The sequence below is a fragment of the Cryptosporidium parvum genome, chromosome 4, assembly GCF_000165345.1.
Source record: "Cryptosporidium parvum Iowa II chromosome 4, whole genome shotgun sequence".
Classification (NCBI taxonomy): Eukaryota; Apicomplexa; class Conoidasida; order Eucoccidiorida; family Cryptosporidiidae; genus Cryptosporidium; species Cryptosporidium parvum.
The window spans coordinates 639455-657794 of record NC_006983.1 but is presented as its reverse complement, the minus strand read 5'-3'; the positions used below and the strand labels follow the sequence as shown (position 1 = coordinate 657794).

Genomic DNA, 18340 nt, shown 5'->3' with positions numbered 1-18340 from the left:
GAGAATTCAATGAACAAGGATAACTAGAAATCGCCCTCGTAATGAACTTCTTCATCTTCTCCATCTGCAATTTCAATTCCAACCTCTTCATAGTCTTTCTCTAATGCAGCTAAGTCTTCTCTTGCCTCGCTAAATTCACCTTCTTCCATGCCCTCGCCGACATACCAATGCACGAATGCCCTTTTTGAATACATTAAATCAAATTTATGATCCATCCTATTGAAGACCTCAGCTATTGCAGTTGAGTTTGAAATCATACAACATGCACGCATAACCTTAGCGAGATCCCCGCCAGGCACAACAGTCGGCGGTTGATAATTAATTCCACATTTGAAGCCTGTTGGGCACCAATCAACAAACTGAATAGTTCTTTTAGTTTTAATTGTTGCAACTGCTGCATTTGTATCTTTTGGAACAACATCACCTCTGTACATCAAGCAGCATGCCATATATTTACCGTGTCTAGGGTCACACTTAGCCATTTGATTTTGAGGTTCAAAAACTGCATTAGTAATCTCGGCAACACTTAATTGTTCGTGAAAAGCTTTTTCAGCGGAAATAATTGGAGCATATGATGAAAGCATAAAGTGGATCCTTGGGTAAGGAACCAAATTGGTTTGAAACTCGGTGATATCGACATTCAATGCACCATCGAAACGCAAAGATGCAGTCAAGGAGGATATTACTTGCGCAATTAATCTATTTAGGTTCGTATAAGCAGGCTGCTCAATGTTCAAATTTCGTCTACAGATATCATATATTGCTTCATTATCTAGCATAACAGCAACATCTGCATGTTCAAGGAGAGAGTGAGTGGAAAGGACGGCGTTGTATGGCTCTACCACTGCAGTGCTAAGCTGCGGAGATGGCCATGTACAGAAATTCAATTTAGATTTTTTGCCATAGTCAACAGAAAGCCTTTCTAGTAATAATGTCCCGAGGCCAGCTCCTGTTCCACCTCCAACTGCATTAAACATAAGAAAACCTTGTAATCCTGTACAATTGTCAGCAAGTTTACGAATTCGATCCAAACATACTTCCAATATCTCTTTCCCTACTGTATAATGGCCCCTTGCAAAGTTGTTAGCCGCATCTTCCTTACCATTAATAAGCTGCTCTGGATGAAACAGTTGCCTATATGTCCCACTACGAATTTCGTCAACAACAGTTGGCTCCAGATCTACAAAAACTGCTCTGGGCACATGCTTTCCAGCTCCAGTCTCGCTGAAGAACGTATTGAATGCATCATCTGAAATACCCATGTTTTGCTCGGACATGGGCATTGTTCCATCTGGATTTATTCCATGTTCAAGGCAAAATAATTCCCAACAAGCATTACCAATTTGTATTCCTGCCTGCCCTACATGTATCGAAATAACTTCACGCATGTTTAACGAATAACTTTAACAAAGAGTATTATATAATTAAGAGTATCCTGAGAAGAAACCAATGAGGAGGTCAAGCTTCAGAGAACAAAGACGATTTTGATGGCAGTTCTTTCACAGGCATGCTTAACGTTTTATTTGTGGGGGCTGTCCACTCTAATTTGCGGGTCGAACCAAACGTGGGATAAGGCGGGAATTAATTCAAGTAACCGAAAAGAATGAAAAAACGTTCAGTGGAAAGTTGAATTAGTGTGCTAAATTTTATTTAATCTAGTAATTGACAGATTTTGTTATATAACAGTGCCTTAGACTTTAAGTTCTTGATTGAATTTTTCTTTATCTCTGCAAGTTTATCAAACAGTTTGACCATCTTTAATAAGTAAGATTGACAAAAGTGTTCAATCGAATATTTCAAATTCTTTTGCGTAGCCTTCCCTAAATTTCGGTTGATTTCAAACTGGTTTTGTGGAGTGGCTTTACGATCAAAATTTTGTAGGACAAATCCATATTTTAACATTTTTTTAACCATGTAGTTGCATGCAACCAGGTTCCTTTTGTCATTTATGAGCGAGGAAACATTTATATATTTGGAGTTACTCGCAAAGTTAATAGTGTCGATAAATTTAAATATAAATTCTAGGAATTCGGGCTTTGGATATACTAATACGCTTGATGATATGTTAATTGCGGGGTGAGAATAGAATTTGAATGATTTTTCAAGGTTCTTCTCAATTTTGCCTTTACTTTCAAAAAATTCATTAATATCCTGAGTAACAGATAAGCCATAGCAATTATCTGATAGTGAAATAAGAAGTAGTTGCCAAGATGATGTAACAGGTAGTTCAAGAGCTTGCCCAATTATAATTCTTTCCAGAATGTTCAAGTTTGCATCATTTAGATTTTTCGATATGTGGGTACTAAGCACAAAAATTTTCTCAAATATAAACGAAAAAAAAAATATAAATAATTGATAAAAATCTAAGAGATATTTTATTCATTTAGTTAGATTTTTTTTTTTTTTTTACTTGTATAGCAATAACTAATTTGCGGATCTAATAATAAGCGTAAAGCAAATAACGTAAATGAATAGTAAAAATAAATGATTCCTAAAAATTTTGTGAATGGATTAGCAATGTTTTATACGAATTTTCCATTAACGCAATTAACACCTTGATTAGTTCGGCTTTGCGTGGTGTATTATCGATTACGTTCCACAATTTTGCTGCAGAAAATATGTTTTGCACACATTTTCTTTCATGGCCCCAAGTTCTGCAATATAGTTCCAAGTATCTTTTAATCCCATTCTTTGAGAATCCCTTAATTATCTCAGATTCAGTTGGTAGCTTAGTCTTGACTTTTTTCCATATTATTTTTGAAAATGAGCTGTGAAAAGCTACTTGGACGCCAATATAATACGACAATTCTGTAACACCGGGAAAACCGGAAAATAGTATATCTGAAATTTCGAAATAAACACAATCTCCAGATAGCTTAATTAAAATATCTTCTCTTTCAGATTCAATATTCGTTTCTATAAAATATGTATTGAAAATATACTCCGTGAGTTGGTTTTTTTCGATTATTGTATTTGATCCCATAAATGGTAATGTCAAATAAACCTTTAATTTGACATTTGTAGTCATTTTACTTAGCTTTGTATACACTCTAATCCCTGGAGGAAGCTTGAGCGTTTCCTTACCATTTGCTTCTATGAGCGATGCATTCATTTCAACTATTTCCAGAGGTTTAATTTGATCATGTACATATTTTTCAAGATATAAATTAAAGTCATATGATAATTCTGGGCCCTTAGGGAAAGACTCAATTATGTTTTGGTTTGTTTTACATAATTTAATTATGAGTTCTAGCGATTCTCGAATAATAATATAAGCTTCATTGGCCTTTGCTTTCATCCTCTTTTCTAAAATTTTGTCGGGATGGGTAAACAATAATAGTTTTTTTTTAATAGACGATAGCTGTTCAATTTTAAACTTTTTTGGATTTATTCCTAATGTCCAAAAAGGATTGTAACATTTTGTTTGCTGTTCATTATGTCTGTCTAACACAAATTCAATTACAAATTTCTGAAAGTTTGATTTTGCTGTAAAGAAGTGTTTGTTCCTTACATCAATATCAGCATTTTCATTATTCTGAACACATTTTTCAGAGTTCCAATTTATGATTGCTTCTTTAAGTCTATTATATGACTTAAAAACATTTCCAGAATCTGAAGTATCTTCATTTGGAAGAAATAACCATTTAAGCAAAATCTCGCACCTTTTAATTATTTCTGCATCAGAGACATCTGAAGATAAGTTCAAAATTGATCTCAAATTATTTTTATCCATATTCAAATTAATCATTTTTGAAATAGACTCCCTTTGGTTAATTCTCTGAACACACCACAAATTAATATTATCAAAAACTTCAATATTATCACTCAAATTTTTATCTAGTATGATTTTTTTAACATTCATTGAAGAGCTGTTAAAAAATGAAGTTGTATAATATGTATATTTAAGTCCAATTAAGTCATAAAAAGATTTTTCCATGATTATAGCATCATCAGATATTTCCGTTTCTTTTGAAATGTTTTTGAATGTTTGGTTATATAGGTTTTTGACATTTTCCAGCTTATTTAGTAGATATATGTTGAACAATTCATGATTATTTTCGAGTGGTAATTCCTCAAATTGCTCATTTCTTTTTATCTTTTTTTTCGGATATAAGTTTTCTTTATCCTCCATGTTATTATGCAATCTTTTTTTATTTGATTGAGAGCTCTCTCTTTCATTGTTTTCCGTTTTTAGGAGTTCCTGTTCACTTTTTTTACAAAAAAAATCAAGAAAACAGCCATCATTCCGCTTTTTATGCTCGGTATGTTGATAAAAACCTCTAATTATTTGATGGTCAAGAAAAAGGCAGAGCATCGTGAAACACTTCTTCCATGATAATTCTTCCGCGTTATAATCTTCAAAAAACTCAGTCAGTTGAGATAACGGATAAGTAACTTCATTATTACTTATAAATCTGGAAATAATGCGATATACTTTTTTTTCTTGATTTTGGAGGCTATTAAAAGTTTTAAGTTTTTTGAAATGAGGGCTCAAGATTTTTATATTGGATAAATGTTTATTCGAGTTTAAGTGCGATTCTCTGTTCATCTTCCTAAGTCAACCATTTATCATCATTTAAAGTTTTGTAAATAAAAAATTGCAATTGCCCACAACATACCGCATTTAATTAAATCGAAAAAATGTTAAATAATTCTAACAACTAACTTATTTGAAAATAAAACTCAAATTAATAAATCTGCAATAAATATTCATTATGGAAGTTGTTTATCAACCTTAAGTTATCAATTACGGCTAGCAAATCTTCCACAAATATTCGAATTCATTGCAAATTTTTGAACAACAGAGCGCTGCAGATAGTGGGTATGAACTAATACTAATTATTTCTTCTATAAAATCACAACTCTGTATTGGATCGCCATAAGCGACCGCACCGACCACAAATGTTACTGAACTATTGCGTATTTTGTAGTCTTCACTTGAATATAATTCATTAATCAGAGCCCTAATGTTCTTCTGAGTACCATTAAGTGAAAGCCCGTATTTTTTTCCTCCCACAGGCAGGATTTTGTCGATATCATTCTTAACTATTCTCATCAAAGAAGTATTTCCATTAACTGCAGTAATTTTACGCTTGACTAGTAAGTTGACCATTAATGAAGAAAACTCTTTAAAGCTTCTTGGGACAGAAAGCTGTGGGTTCACTTCGATTAATACATTACTCATAGTGCGAATATATACCAATAATCTTCCGCTCTTATTCAGTGGAGAATCCAGTAGTGAAAGCAGACACTGATGCAATATATCTGGCCTAATATTCAAAATCATTTCTTCCTTTGAAAATATCTTGGATGAATACAATGAACAGTATTCCTCTATTTTTTTTTTCGGATGGTCAATTCCGTTTAACAACTCGAGAGATTTATCTTTCTTCTCATATAGTTCCAAAAATCTAACAAAGTTAAATCATTAATTACAAATTATATTGAAATAACTTACGCCCGATCAAGCAAAATAAACACCCTCTCTTTATCCTTCCATTCAGAAAGGTCTTTTGGAACATTAATTATATTTGAATTCATTTTCTAACAAAGTAGAGGGCGCTTTTAACGGATAAATAATTTTTCTTTTTTTTCGCAATTTAAATGGATTCGCTTATTAAGCGTAATAAAATTAGGAAACAATTATCAACGAGTTCCAAGTTGGCAAGTATTAGGATAAATATTATTCTAATTGATGCGTAAGTTATTAGACATACTCTATAAAATTATTTAATTTCTGGAAAAATAGTTCATTGTTTGTAAATAAAAATAATGGGAAAAAAGAGCTCCTAACAGAAGAAAAAGTACTCGAGAGAGACATGAAATTAATTGATAGCGACGAATTTCGTCCTGATATAATCCATAACTCGCTTTTAATGCTACTTGACAGCCCATTATGCAAGTCGGGCTGTCTTTCAGATATTTTGATTTTAAATTTAGATGGTAAATTGATTAGGGTAAGCCCGAAATTCCGTGTTCCAAGATCTTTTAAGGTATTCAGCAAAGTTTTTTCTGAATTCTTATCCTCTCCAAATGGAGAGCTTAAGCTTCCAGACGAAGAAAATACAGTTCTCATCTCTTTATTAAATAGTTCTATAGAAGAATATCTTTCAAATAGCGAAGTAGTTGTTGGACTTTCCAGAATGGCAAAAAAGGTAAGCCTTCAAGAGTTTTGTAGAAATGAGATTGCAACTAAAATTCGCAACGGAGCAGATAACATTAATTTTGTTATTGGAGCTTCAGCGACTAATAACAGCTGTGGCCAATTTACTTCGAAATTTACTCATTATATATCGTTATCTGATGTTAGTATGCCTTCGTACATTTGCTGCACAAAAATTTGCAGTGAGATGGAAGAATTACTAGGTATATATTAATTTTTAGAGTAAATTCTATTTTATCCCTGCAGCATTTTCGCGTGAATTTCATACATTTGGCACTCTTTTTCATAGTAATAGAGAACGGGGACACACAGAGTAATAGTAGTTGTAATACCAATCCAAATGATTTCTTTGCCAATATTCACTCCATTTTTGGCTACAATATTAATATATTTCTTAATCATTGTAAAAGACAGTTTATTTATTCGTTAGTTTTAACTCGATTGATTCCATAGTGTTATTTTTTGAAATGTCTTTTTGCGGCAGTGGACGATATTAATGGATCGCAAAAAAGTACATTAAAATAACTAGATTGTAAATAACAAACTTCCAGATAAATATGACTTAGGGACCAAATTTACAGTCGATCTCAACTATCTAAGATTCCCTCTAGTCTTTTTACTCTATTTAATTTATACATTTCATACCAGCTAAGAGTATCGGATATAATTTCAGTAATTGTCTTTTCATAAAAATTTGGAAATTTTACAGATGATGGTTTATTTTGATTGGTTTCTTTCTCTCCAAATCTTTTTGACAAGAACCCCAAATCCATTGAGTCATTGAATTTCGGGATTTCAATATTCATTTTATATTCAAATATTTTGTAAATATTTTCTAGGCTTTTGCTTTTTGGGCTTTTTTCATTAACAATATTAAGTTTAGTTTCAATGAACTGGGACTTTTTTTCAAGTTCCTTCTCTAACTGAATTTTATTGATTTTGTGTCCAATATCTTTTGTATTCTTAGGTTTGTCTTCTAGAGACTTCTGTTCGGTAGGCTCTTCTACTTTTGCATTTTGTAATTTGGCCTCCATAAAATCACTCAATTTGGGAGCCTGATCTTCGGTGGAATTTGTATTTTTTTTGTTGTCTTCAGTCTGTAGGCAACAACAAAATGATGACTTTTTATTATGTTTCTTTTCTTTTTCTTCAAATTCCGTGTTTATTGCATCTTTTTTTATTCTGTATTTTCTATTTTTCTTAAGTCTTTTCTCAGAACTTTGTATATAATCAGCACTTTGCTTTGATAAAATTTTGGTTTGATTTTTGGAATCTTTCAAGCTTTTACTTCTATTTAAAAAGAATGCATTGTCGTCTTTAGTTTCAATTGAAAGTGGCACATAAATTCTTGTTTTTTCTGTAGAATCAAGCTGATGAATAGGATTCTCTGAAAAATTTGATTCAATTGAAATGTTATCTTCCGAATCTGAAATAGTAATATTTTCCGTAAAAAAATTGTCTAGATTATTTTGATCTTGAAGATTAATCGAATCTTTGATAGAAGAGCTATTGTTTGATAGATTAATATTTGCAAAATTCAATTCTACATTTTTTCTTTCACTACCTACATTTGAATTCATTGTAATAATACCAATATAGGGGGTTGATAATAAAAACCATGTCCCTAACGTTCAATATAACTAGATTCGAATATTTTATTATTTTTTTTAAAGCAATGGTACGATAAGCGTTAATTCACACAAGTTTCACACTGGAAAAACTTGAAGAAAAGGAAAAAAAATTAAAAGTTTAAAAGTTAAAAAATAAGCTTTATCAATAATATCGTAAGTAGAAGAGTTGTATGAAATATAAGCTTTCACTTTTAATTCCCTCGTTAGATTATATTCCACTAAAAAATTGTCAAGATTTTAATCTTTGCCGAATGCGCCATTAATTCTCTATTTCAATTAATAGAATTTTATTATGTTTAAAATAAAAGAGCTCATCCTTTCGATATTAGTGATATATTTAAATCTAACAGCTAGTTATTGCAAAAGAAATAGAAAAACAAAATACCCATCTGAAAAGAATTTATATAATGCCGATGTTAAATACTTTGAAGTTGGCATTACTTCAAATGCAGAACTCAATACAATAAAAAGTATAAGAGAGCATATTAATCTCCTCGAAAATTATAATGACCAATCATACGATTTAGCTGCAAATTTGTCAAACTCAAAAAATTTCAGCAAAAGTTTAATTGATGATGACGTATTGTTTATGGAGTCGTTTATTTCTTCATTCTCTGCACAATCAAATATTTCTGCACCATTTTCAACAAATGGTGTGACAATCCATTCAATTCCCATTCACTCAACAAATTGTAATTCTGATATAATATTTGAAACAAGTAATGAAGATATTAATGTATCAACAAATAATCATTTAATTTCTAATCTAATTCCTGATTTAGATCAAATTAATAGAACTATTTCTGTTATTCCTTGGAAAGTTATTGATAACACTATTTTAAATTTGGTTCCTGAAATTCGAAAAATATCGTACGAGTTTGCTTTAATTTGCACATCAATAAGTAATAATATCGAACTGTTAAAATTTTATTCAAATAGTTCTGATATTAAGCATGTACAATGGGAAGCATTACAGATGGCTTCCTTTGCAAGGGGTTATTCACGATATGTACTTGAAACAGTTTCTTTAGCTGTCTCATTAGCATCTATATCCCCTGATTCTAAAGATGAGCCTTCCATTTTTTCTGATATCAATTTTTACTCGATAATCAAACATCCGAATAAACTTCTAAATAAATTAAATGAGAATCGGCTTGAAGAGAAAGAGAATTATGAGTGTATGGATTTTTTTGGAGAAAGGGATATTAATGGCTCGTGTATTTTCTGTTTCTCTATTTTTTTGACTCTATATTCTCGAATTCAATGTCAATATGTAGAAGTTGGAATTTCGCGTGAGTCAATACTTGGTGTTAGGTGGTTGGAGGAAATTCATTCGCACATTTACCAATTAAATAAGTTTTTATTGTCAGTATGGAATCATTTTGTTATTGAAAAACACCCTAACAGTTCTCATTACACTCCTCCAAAACCTAGTATTTCTTGGAAGGCCTTTAAATTGAAACTTTATGAAGAGTTTAGAATTGGGCTTAATTTACAACAGAGAATAAAGCTCAATTCTGAATTGGATTTAAGCGATAATATTTTTTTTAATCGTTACTCTAAAAAAGAATCGGATATTAATAACTCTATTGAACTAAAGTTTATGGAATCCATTACAAATTCATTAGAATTAAATCCTGCTGAAATGAATATAATCGAAGAAACTATTCGAGTTTATAACATTATTATAGATTCAATGAATTTTTCACAAAATGAAATTTTGTTAGGATCTATTACAAAACTAAGTAACTCGTTAATGTCAGTAGCAATAATATTGGGAACATATGGAGATAAAAATTTGATTAATTTAACAATCCAAAGTTTGAAAGAAAAACACACTGATATTTTAAGTGAAAAATGTAAAAAACTTCATAGAGAAGTGATAACTAACGAGTATTTTGATCAAAGCACATTCACAAGCATTTTTGTAAAATACATTTACTGCAAAAATAATTTAGGTTTGGAAATAAGTAAGCAAGTTTCGCTTCAGTATAAATATGAACTAACAAAGAATTTTTTAAGAAAAATATTGATTTCTACCAGAAATTCATTATTTGAAAGAATAAGAGAGAGAGTTAGTGCATCCAAAGTGAATAAAAAAATTAACTTTAAAAATTCTTTTACTAAATTTTTATCACAGTTTCAAGTAATAATGGGAATAGTCAAGATAATTAGAATAAAGATGGAGGAAATAAATTCTAGACTAAATGAATTATTAAAGCTAACAGATTATTATATTTTAAATCTTGAAAAGTTCAAAATAAAACTTATAAGTTTTATTTTCAATGATAGATACTTTTTTTTGGAGAAGTCAATAGTTGGAGAGTTAAATGATGCATCTTACCCAATTATACCTATTACAGTTTCTTTAGGCCCATATTTATTCGATATTGCTGGTAGTAATTTAAAAATGACAGTAAATAAGCTGCGTTCAAAAATATCGCTATTGAATAAATTGATTTCGTTTTCAAGAAATATATTTATTAAAAGAAGATATACCATTAATGATGGTTCAAATTACCATACTAAGAACAAAATTTTATTTTCAACTGCACTTAGAATTTACAATAACAGAGATGAGTTAATTGTAATTAATACTTTTACTATTTTTCTGTATAAGACTCTGAAAAATCTTGGAAGAACGTCACTAAAGACTGCTATTACAAAAGAACTAATAGACGAAAATTACCGCTTTGATTTTGGGAAGGATGATAGATGCAATTTAAAGAACAACATCTTATCTTTGAAGGAAACTGAATTTATTGGATGTAAGTTGTTCAATAAGGTGATTGAAATAATACAAATTGACGAGCTTTTTAGTTTATTACAGAAACAGTTCGTCAATATTGATAATGCTGAGAGAAAAATATATTACGAGATTAGCTCACTGTTTGATGAAATTTGGACCATCCACAACTTAAATGGAAATAAAGTTGTATTTAAAAATTTGTCTTCAAAGCTTTACACTTTAAAGAGCTTATTAGAAAATATGTTAATTTTTAGTGGTATTGCAAGAAACTCCTTAGTACCTTATATAAATGATATGGAAAACTCTGAATGCTTATACGACTTTTTATTAGGTAGTATTAGTAGTTTTGAGAGTACAGTTAAAGAATTTCCATTCATCATAAACTCAAAGGGGCCAAGAGCGTTCTTTAAAAATATTGCAAGCGCAATAAAAGGAATATTCTCTAAAAGTGAAAGAATAAAAAACAGAGAAAAACACATTATTACAAAAGAAGTTACAAAGTTTAGCAAAATACTGTTTTCATTGGAGCCATATGTAATAAATATCGATATTTCCTTCAACTTAAACGTTGAAAAGCTACGCTTCATCAAGATAGAATCTCAAGAAAGAATAAGAAAACTATTCTATTTATACACGCATTGCATTTATTCAACATTAAAAAATACAATAATGGTTGGGAACCTTGAAAAACATTTTCCAACAGAGGTCAAAGAAGAATGGAATGAATTTATGAGACAATTGAATATAGTCCAAGCTTCAATTCTTGGACAGTTATATTTAATTTTGGTAAGTTAATTTTTATCCGTACGAACTCTATTCATTTTTTTTAAAGCCTTTATTCATACAAAATTTGGAAATAAGAAACTCAGCTAACTTAATAATTAAACAAATTACTTCGAACCAGGTAAGTTATTATTTTTCATTCGAATATTAAACTCCTCCTAGGATAAATTGTCGACTAAGTTTAGAGACTTTGAGAAAAAGTGGAGTTAAAAATTCTTCGACTATATCCTTACATACATGACTGAGCGATTATTAATTAAATAACTAAGATAAAACTTTCGAACCGAAAAACTAAAGAATGGGTGAGCAGCAACACAAAATACAAAATGTAAGGAAAAACGAATAAAATGGCGTATCTCTACTTTTTGTGTACAGAATATGCTCAAGTTTGTTTAAGAATGGAGAGCTCCCTTTTACATTCTTGAGCATTCCTATTATTTTTTATAGTTTAAAAACATGGAACTCACTTGAAAAATTGCTACCATTATTTTAAGAGTTCGATAATTGGATGTTACTTTTGCTTTACATTTTTTTTGTTCATTAGCGAATTTCACTGTATATTGGCAATATTTATTTGTGAAAATATTTCGTTCCGTTTATTTTAGATTGCCTATTAGTGAACCTAGGGATACTGATTTCTGGTTTTAAACCTACATTTTTACTATAATGGTAGTTTATTTATCTGATATAGCTTTGTCAGGCACAAAATAATTTGAAGATTTAATGTTAAATAGGAAGCCGTTCGCTTTGATACGTCGGTAATTGATTTGCCTTGCCTTACTTTTTGTGTAATTAGTTTATCAGTACACATGAAGCTTCACAATTACTTAAATTTCTTAATTGATTAATTCTTAAATTTATCGAGGTTAGGCTTAAGGAATTTTTGACTTTTGCGAATATAATTTCTTTGTTATTCATTTTAAAGATGAAAATAAAGCTATTTATCACACTTTTCGGAATTTTCAAATCTAATGTTCAAAAAAGAGAAAATTTAAACATTTTTTGCTATTTTTGCAAGATAATAATTTTTGTTTCTAAAAATTTTCATTAATTGAATTAATTTCACCCTATTGTTAAAACATTTGATAAATAATAACGCCCAATGAAAAGATATTTTATTAATACTAAGAGTGAAACTAATTGCTATCCAATGGCTTGCAGTTAATTTGATTTATTTTACCCGAACTGATCCTTGGAGCATTATCTAATTCGCCATTTATTGTAATTTATTGCGCCATAGACAATTTTTGGAAACTTATGTAAATTAATGGTGGCTCAAGGTAAACTTATACATTTTGAGGTTGAACCTGTAAAACATGGTGAAGAGATTGAGGAGAATTCTAACATTAAGTTCGAGGACATCCCGGTTGAGTGCATCTGCCCATTTTGTAAGGAAGATATCGTTACACAAGTGGAATTAGAAAGCTCATGGTTCACTTACATCACCTCGGTTGCCTTATTTCTAATAATTGGCTGGATTAGTTGTCCAATTTTGCCTTTAATCTGGACTTTAATTCAAGATTCGGTTCATACCTGTCCGAGATGCTTAAATAAAATATCCAGGAACAGACGTATTAAATGTCCTTCAATTAAATCTGAGATAATGACGCTGAAGTGTGGGAGTTGTGCAGTTGTCTTAACAAGAAGGTATGTAATTACTATATTTTTGATATTTTTCACAATAATTGTTTTTACCACGCTTCGAACATTGTTAAAAATATATGGTTTGCCTGATATTGAGCATGGGCCTCCTATAGAAAATTCATGGATGATGTTCATCGAATCATGCGGTGTTAAATCGTATTTGGGAAATCCTATTCGTGCAGTTAGAGAATTCGAGGATAGCTACAAGTATAAGACTGTCTCTTGGACAGGAAGAGTAATAAAGGTTCAAGAAGGGTTTTGGAAAAAGCATTTTATTTATATAGGTATGAACCCACCGCAGATTGTAACTAATTCTGGCAATCCAATACCAGATCTTGGACTTACGTTCAATGAGGATTTATTACCCCAAATTTCTAAAATTAAACCCGGGGATCTTTTAGACTTTAATGCTACTTTGGTAGAATTTGGTAAACGTGGGCACCCTCATTTTGGTCAAATGTGGAATTTTACGAAGTTGGATGATGAGTTCAATATGATAGATATCCTTCTACCGAGACAGAAGAGCTTACTTCTCATGATACCACTCATTGAAATGATGAATCAATTATCGGAACAACTTTCAAAGCCTATAGGTTCAGAAGACCAAGATAAACATCCAAGTGGACATGAAGGTATTTTAAATTCAAATATACAAGATATTAGCGAGTTTGATATAGCGAAAAGGCTTCATGACGAAACCTACAGACTACCAGAGTCAAGTTCCAGTTCAATAGACGACTCTGAAAAAATTGACAAGTAATTTATCTACTTTTAACTTCATCTGTGGTTTAATGCCAAACTTCAAAATAAAATTATTTCGTAAGCTTGACCAGAAAACCTTTATTAATAAAACCCTTTAAATATAAAGAAAATAATATTAGACAAAAACACAAGGGTTATAATAATCACTTAAGTGTTTTATTATCAGTCTAATAGTATATCGTTAGAAAGTTTGGATTTAGTTAAGGCGAGAGTCGGAAATGATAGCGAATTCTGAGTTAATTTTTATTTAATTACGATGATTCTTCTTAAATGAACGCGATATAGATAGTTTAAGTTTTGAACTTATATCCTCTGCTCGATTATTTGAGAAATTATTAGCTGTAGCTTTATCAGAAGTATTTTTTTCCGCACTATCGCCATTTGAGATTTTTGTAGAGATTAGAGAAATGCTTAAATGATGACAAATTGAATTGATAATAATGGATACATAATCTATTGTATATATTACATTCCATAATGCTACAATTAGTAATATTATTTGTGAGTCAAAAAACTTGCCGAATATATTTCTCCCAAATAAAAGAAATACCGAAGAAGTATAAAAAGGGAGTGCTGGCCAATGTACATAAGGTAATTCTTCGAGAGTAAATGATGATACGTTCATTCTGAGTGCAACAATTGAACTGCTTGTAGTCAAAATGAACATAGTCATAATCGGGAATTTTTTGTATGTGCCCGAACTTAAGAATAGAAATTGGAACGTTAAATGGCACAATACACCACAAATTTCCAAAGATGCGACTTTTTTTGAAGTTGTGCTTCTACACTCATCCAGGCCTGACAGGATATCATTTATTAGTGTAATGAAGCCTGTAGCAATAATAGATAATATTATTAAATCAATTGTTGAAATATTGAACAATAAATTCTTAAATAAAATATTAAAACCATTTGTTGAAGAATAAACTGTAAAAAACATCACAATCAACTGGCTTTCTGTTACTCCTAAATAATCTGAGGACGAACACCGAAAAATCTTACAGTGACACTCCAACCAAATAAATGAGAACATTTTAAACTGAACTATAGACAAAAAAATAAAGAATTTATAACTCCATCCCATCTTGCAACATGCACAAAATATTGTTGAAAAAAAAATAGTTGTGTATGAATCAAGTCCATGATCAAGCAGTTGCCCTAAGGGTGAGCTAATTTTCAGTCTTCTTGCATGTTTTCCATCAGCTGCATCAAAAGTCTGATAAAGAAATAAAAGAAGGGATATGAATAATGAGAGGTTTAAAGGAATTGCGTTATCTAGCATTGGACAAGTCATCATTGTTAATAACATTGCAATAAGAGAACATAAAAACCCGAATATAGTCAACAAGTTAGGAGAGATACATTCTGGGATTTGGTGTGCAAAGAACTCCCAAAAAGGATTCATTGCATAATCTAAAAATGTAACCCCCCCACTCTTATAGCTGTATTCTTTTATGTTTTTCAGCCCTACTTCACTAATAAAACTTCCGAATACGCCCACATGAGTTATTTTCTCTTTTGAACTACTAGCCATTATGAAATTTAGCTTCAACAGTTCAAACTTTCAATTATTTTCCAGGAGTTTTCAATGATTTATATATTTGTAGTTTAGCAAATTATTCTTCTATGCCATATAAAAAAAGAACATCATATTGGAATGGGAATATTTAATTGCTATACAAAAATACTCAATTTTCATTATGCTGTAAATGAGGGGAAATTGGTGGGGGAAGATGGAACAATAGGCGCATAATTATAATAAGAAATCAGTTCAGCTTATAGGATAGGAAATGAGAGGTTTATTAATATTTTTACTATTTCTATTTAAACTCTTTGATGGTACCTTTGGAAAGTCTTACTATGATATTTTAGGGATAAAAAAAAGTGCCAGTGATACAGAAATTAAGAAAGCATATAGACAAAAAAGCTTGAAATATCACCCAGACAGAAATCCGTCTCCGGATGCATCAGAGAAATTTAAGGAGATTGCAACGGCTTATGAGGTTTTAGCTGATCCTGAGAAAAGAGGCATATATGATAAATTTGGTGAAGATGGACTAAAACAACATCTCGAAGGCTTTCAATCCAATGATCCATTTGATCTTTTCTCAATGGGATTCGGAAATCTATTTGGAATGGGGCCAGGGAGAGGAGATGGTGAAAGGTATAGGGTTCCAGACTCTACATTCAAAATATTTATGACTCTTGAGCAGCTTTATTTTGGAGAAATGATCACTATTTCATTTATTAGGCCTGTTTTGTGCATAAATGCAAATGATTGTTTAAAGAATAGGAGTGATTGTGCAGCTGCAGGGACAAAACTCTTTACTCAGCAGATGGGCCCTGGATTTATGGTTCAACATCAAGTTAATGACCCAACATGTGTTGCAAGGAAAAAGGGATGGGATAAAAATTGTAAGCAGTGCCCCAATGGGCCAACAGAATTAGAGACTGCAAAATTAACTGCATATATTGATCCAGGAATGTATTCTGGCGACAAAATCAGGTTTGAGGGCTCAGGAGAGCAAAAACTTAATCAGGAGCCTGGTGACTTTATCATTGTAATTTTTGAGGTTGAGAATAACAAATTTAAAAGGGTAGGGAATGACCTTCATACCAATTTGGAAATTACCCTTGCTGATGCTTTGCTAGGGTTTAATCTTCCATTGAAGTATATTGATGGAAAAAATATAAATATTGAGAAGAATGGCATAACTTCATTTGGAGATGTACTTAAGGTCAAGAATAAGGGAATGCCAATTCGCAACACAAATGAATATGGTGATTTATATGTAACATTAAAGTTCAAAATGCCATCAGAACTGAATGATGCACAAAAGCAATTAATTAGACAGGCAATTCTAGATACCTAAATATAATTAATGAGTTCTACGGACACTAAATATTGCTGAAATGGAAGCCGTAAAACAACCAAGTGAGCAAATAAATGTAAGAAGTATAAAGACAGGCCTAGATAAGTACTTGTCGCAAATGAATATATATTTGAATAACTTCAAATATACTACAGCTGGAAAAACAAGGCAGATTATAGTTTCAAATAAACCAGTTGCAACTTCTACAAGCAACAACAAATCCTGTAAATTAGTTGCCAAAAAGATCGAAAAAACTAGGAATAAGAATACAATAATTGCTCTTACTTTCGTATCCACAGATGTTTGTGCCTCTGAGTCATTTCTCTGTTTATGAGTATTCATGGGGATTCTGGCCTTGCAAGTATTATTTGATTTATTTTTGCCATTTTCCAGAGAATCTAGTACGGAGGCATCAAATATATTTGAGGTATCTGAAATTGTGTTCGTGTTTTTTTCATCAAGACTTAGAAAGCATTCGTGCCTTTCAATATTATCGAGTGTACTTAAGAGAGAGGAACGGCTATAGGTATTTGTAGATGAGCACGAAGATCCTTTTGTTGAAAACTGGTTGTACCCTACAGGCTCAGTTACAGTTGTGGATTGACCAGTTAATTTATTGTCAAAAATGTCATGTGAATTCCCTTTAAGTGCTATTATAATATTTGATAATGATGAAATTGCAGCATGAAGCGAAAGAGTACAAGCTACTAAGTTAGATATACTCAAAAAAACTTTCGATAAAATGAGCAATTTACCTTCATTGCCATAGTTTGATGCTACGCTCTGTAATGTCAGTTCCCCAAATGTTAGATAGGAGAATACTGTAATAACTGAAAATAATATAAAACTTGATATCGAAACAGTACTAGAAAGAGCAAGTATCCTGCTTGTTGTGGGGTTTAAAAGCTCATATGCAGAAGCGGGTGAGTTTTCATGATTAGAAAACGTAAAACAAGAAACAGTTAGCATCTTTATACAAGGCAACAATTTAATGTCTGCATTCCACCAAACAACCTTTCCGCGATCCAAGGATGCTCCAAAGTAAAAGTAATATTGAATGACTGTTATTGCAAATAGAAAACCTGCGATCAATGATAACCAGCTAATATGTCTAGTTGTTTGAAGCTCTTTTCTGAGAGAGAATGGGAACATAGCAGCTGCACAAAGTGTCATTAGAAATACTTGATTATACGAAATACCTGATGTAGTAAATTTGGTTGAAAATGGAGGGATGAGTTGTTCAATACATGAACACCAAATGATTAGAAAACATGGTAATGTAATAGCCATAGCAAAAAATATGGGTAGATTAACAAAAAATGCAATAATTTTTGCATTTACTGTCGGTTTATCGCTTTCTTTATTGTTATTTACCTGTTCTATTGTATCAGCTGAGCTCTTAAATAATATAGCCTTCAAAAGAGTGTTTCCATAGTTATCTGCTGAAAGTAGAGCAGCTGATTTCATTAATACAAACTGAGTCATAAAGAGCACAAAACATGAAAAGAACATAATTAAAAGTCCAAGAATAATTCCGGTCTCTTTCATACACGAAGGAAGCAGTAAAACTGCTGAAGGTGAAATAGATGCCCATAGAACAACCACATTTTGAGTTAAAGAACCTTTTTTTAAGTACTCATTCCCAAAAATAGATCTATTTGATGACCTTTTTTGTTCCATCGAATATTTTAAGCACAAGCTCTTTGTCTATTGATTTGTCGGTATTGCAAGGAGC

General features: G+C 31.2%; 10 protein-coding genes across 10 annotated transcripts; 4 read left to right on the top strand and 6 right to left on the bottom strand.

Moving 5' to 3' along the window:
- Positions 1 to 23: 23 nt before the first annotated feature.
- cgd4_2860 (alpha tubulin) lies at positions 24 to 1403 on the bottom strand (the record flags this gene model as incomplete). The annotated part of the gene is made up of 1 exon (XM_625871.1): positions 24 to 1403. A coding segment is annotated over one exon (1380 nt), but the record flags the coding sequence as incomplete, so codon positions are not given.
- Positions 1404 to 2491: 1088 nt separating this feature from the next.
- On the bottom strand, positions 2492 to 4549 carry cgd4_2850 (hypothetical protein, possible apicomplexan conserved; the record flags this gene model as incomplete). The annotated part of the gene is made up of 1 exon (XM_625870.1): positions 2492 to 4549. One exon carries the CDS (start codon positions 4547 to 4549, stop codon positions 2492 to 2494), a length of 2058 nt encoding a protein of 685 aa, XP_625870.1.
- A 204-nt stretch (positions 4550 to 4753) lies between these two features.
- cgd4_2840 (Mra1/NEP1 like protein, involved in pre-rRNA processing, adjacent genes putative paralogs) lies at positions 4754 to 5425 on the bottom strand (the record flags this gene model as incomplete). The annotated part of the gene is made up of 1 exon (XM_625869.1): positions 4754 to 5425. A coding segment is annotated over one exon (672 nt), but the record flags the coding sequence as incomplete, so codon positions are not given.
- A 301-nt stretch (positions 5426 to 5726) lies between these two features.
- Positions 5727 to 6377, top strand: cgd4_2830 (Mra1/NEP1 like protein, involved in pre-rRNA processing, adjacent genes putative paralogs; the record flags this gene model as incomplete). Its single annotated transcript, XM_625868.1, has 1 exon — positions 5727 to 6377. A coding segment is annotated over one exon (651 nt), but the record flags the coding sequence as incomplete, so codon positions are not given.
- Positions 6378 to 6750: 373 nt separating this feature from the next.
- Positions 6751 to 7743, bottom strand: cgd4_2820 (hypothetical protein; the record flags this gene model as incomplete). The annotated part of the gene is made up of 1 exon (XM_625867.1): positions 6751 to 7743. One exon carries the CDS (start codon positions 7741 to 7743, stop codon positions 6751 to 6753), a length of 993 nt encoding a protein of 330 aa, XP_625867.1.
- Positions 7744 to 8086: 343 nt separating this feature from the next.
- Positions 8087 to 11338, top strand: cgd4_2810 (hypothetical protein, signal peptide; the record flags this gene model as incomplete). The annotated part of the gene is made up of 1 exon (XM_625866.1): positions 8087 to 11338. The coding sequence occupies one exon, from the start codon at positions 8087 to 8089 to the stop codon at positions 11336 to 11338; it is 3252 nt and encodes a 1083-aa protein (XP_625866.1).
- A 1255-nt stretch (positions 11339 to 12593) lies between these two features.
- On the top strand, positions 12594 to 13730 carry cgd4_2800 (hypothetical protein having a signal peptide; the record flags this gene model as incomplete). Its single annotated transcript, XM_625865.1, has 1 exon — positions 12594 to 13730. One exon carries the CDS (start codon positions 12594 to 12596, stop codon positions 13728 to 13730), a length of 1137 nt encoding a protein of 378 aa, XP_625865.1.
- A 249-nt stretch (positions 13731 to 13979) lies between these two features.
- Positions 13980 to 15266, bottom strand: cgd4_2790 (putative ethanolaminephosphotransferase (ETHPT) 9 transmembrane domain protein involved in lipid metabolism; the record flags this gene model as incomplete). The annotated part of the gene is made up of 1 exon (XM_625864.1): positions 13980 to 15266. The coding sequence occupies one exon, from the start codon at positions 15264 to 15266 to the stop codon at positions 13980 to 13982; it is 1287 nt and encodes a 428-aa protein (XP_625864.1).
- Positions 15267 to 15519: 253 nt separating this feature from the next.
- Positions 15520 to 16605, top strand: cgd4_2780 (DNAj domain protein having a signal peptide; the record flags this gene model as incomplete). The annotated part of the gene is made up of 1 exon (XM_625863.1): positions 15520 to 16605. A coding segment is annotated over one exon (1086 nt), but the record flags the coding sequence as incomplete, so codon positions are not given.
- Positions 16606 to 16611: 6 nt separating this feature from the next.
- cgd4_2770 (11 transmembrane domain protein, possible aa transporter) lies at positions 16612 to 18285 on the bottom strand (the record flags this gene model as incomplete). Its single annotated transcript, XM_625862.1, has 1 exon — positions 16612 to 18285. The coding sequence occupies one exon, from the start codon at positions 18283 to 18285 to the stop codon at positions 16612 to 16614; it is 1674 nt and encodes a 557-aa protein (XP_625862.1).
- Positions 18286 to 18340: the final 55 nt, after the last annotated feature.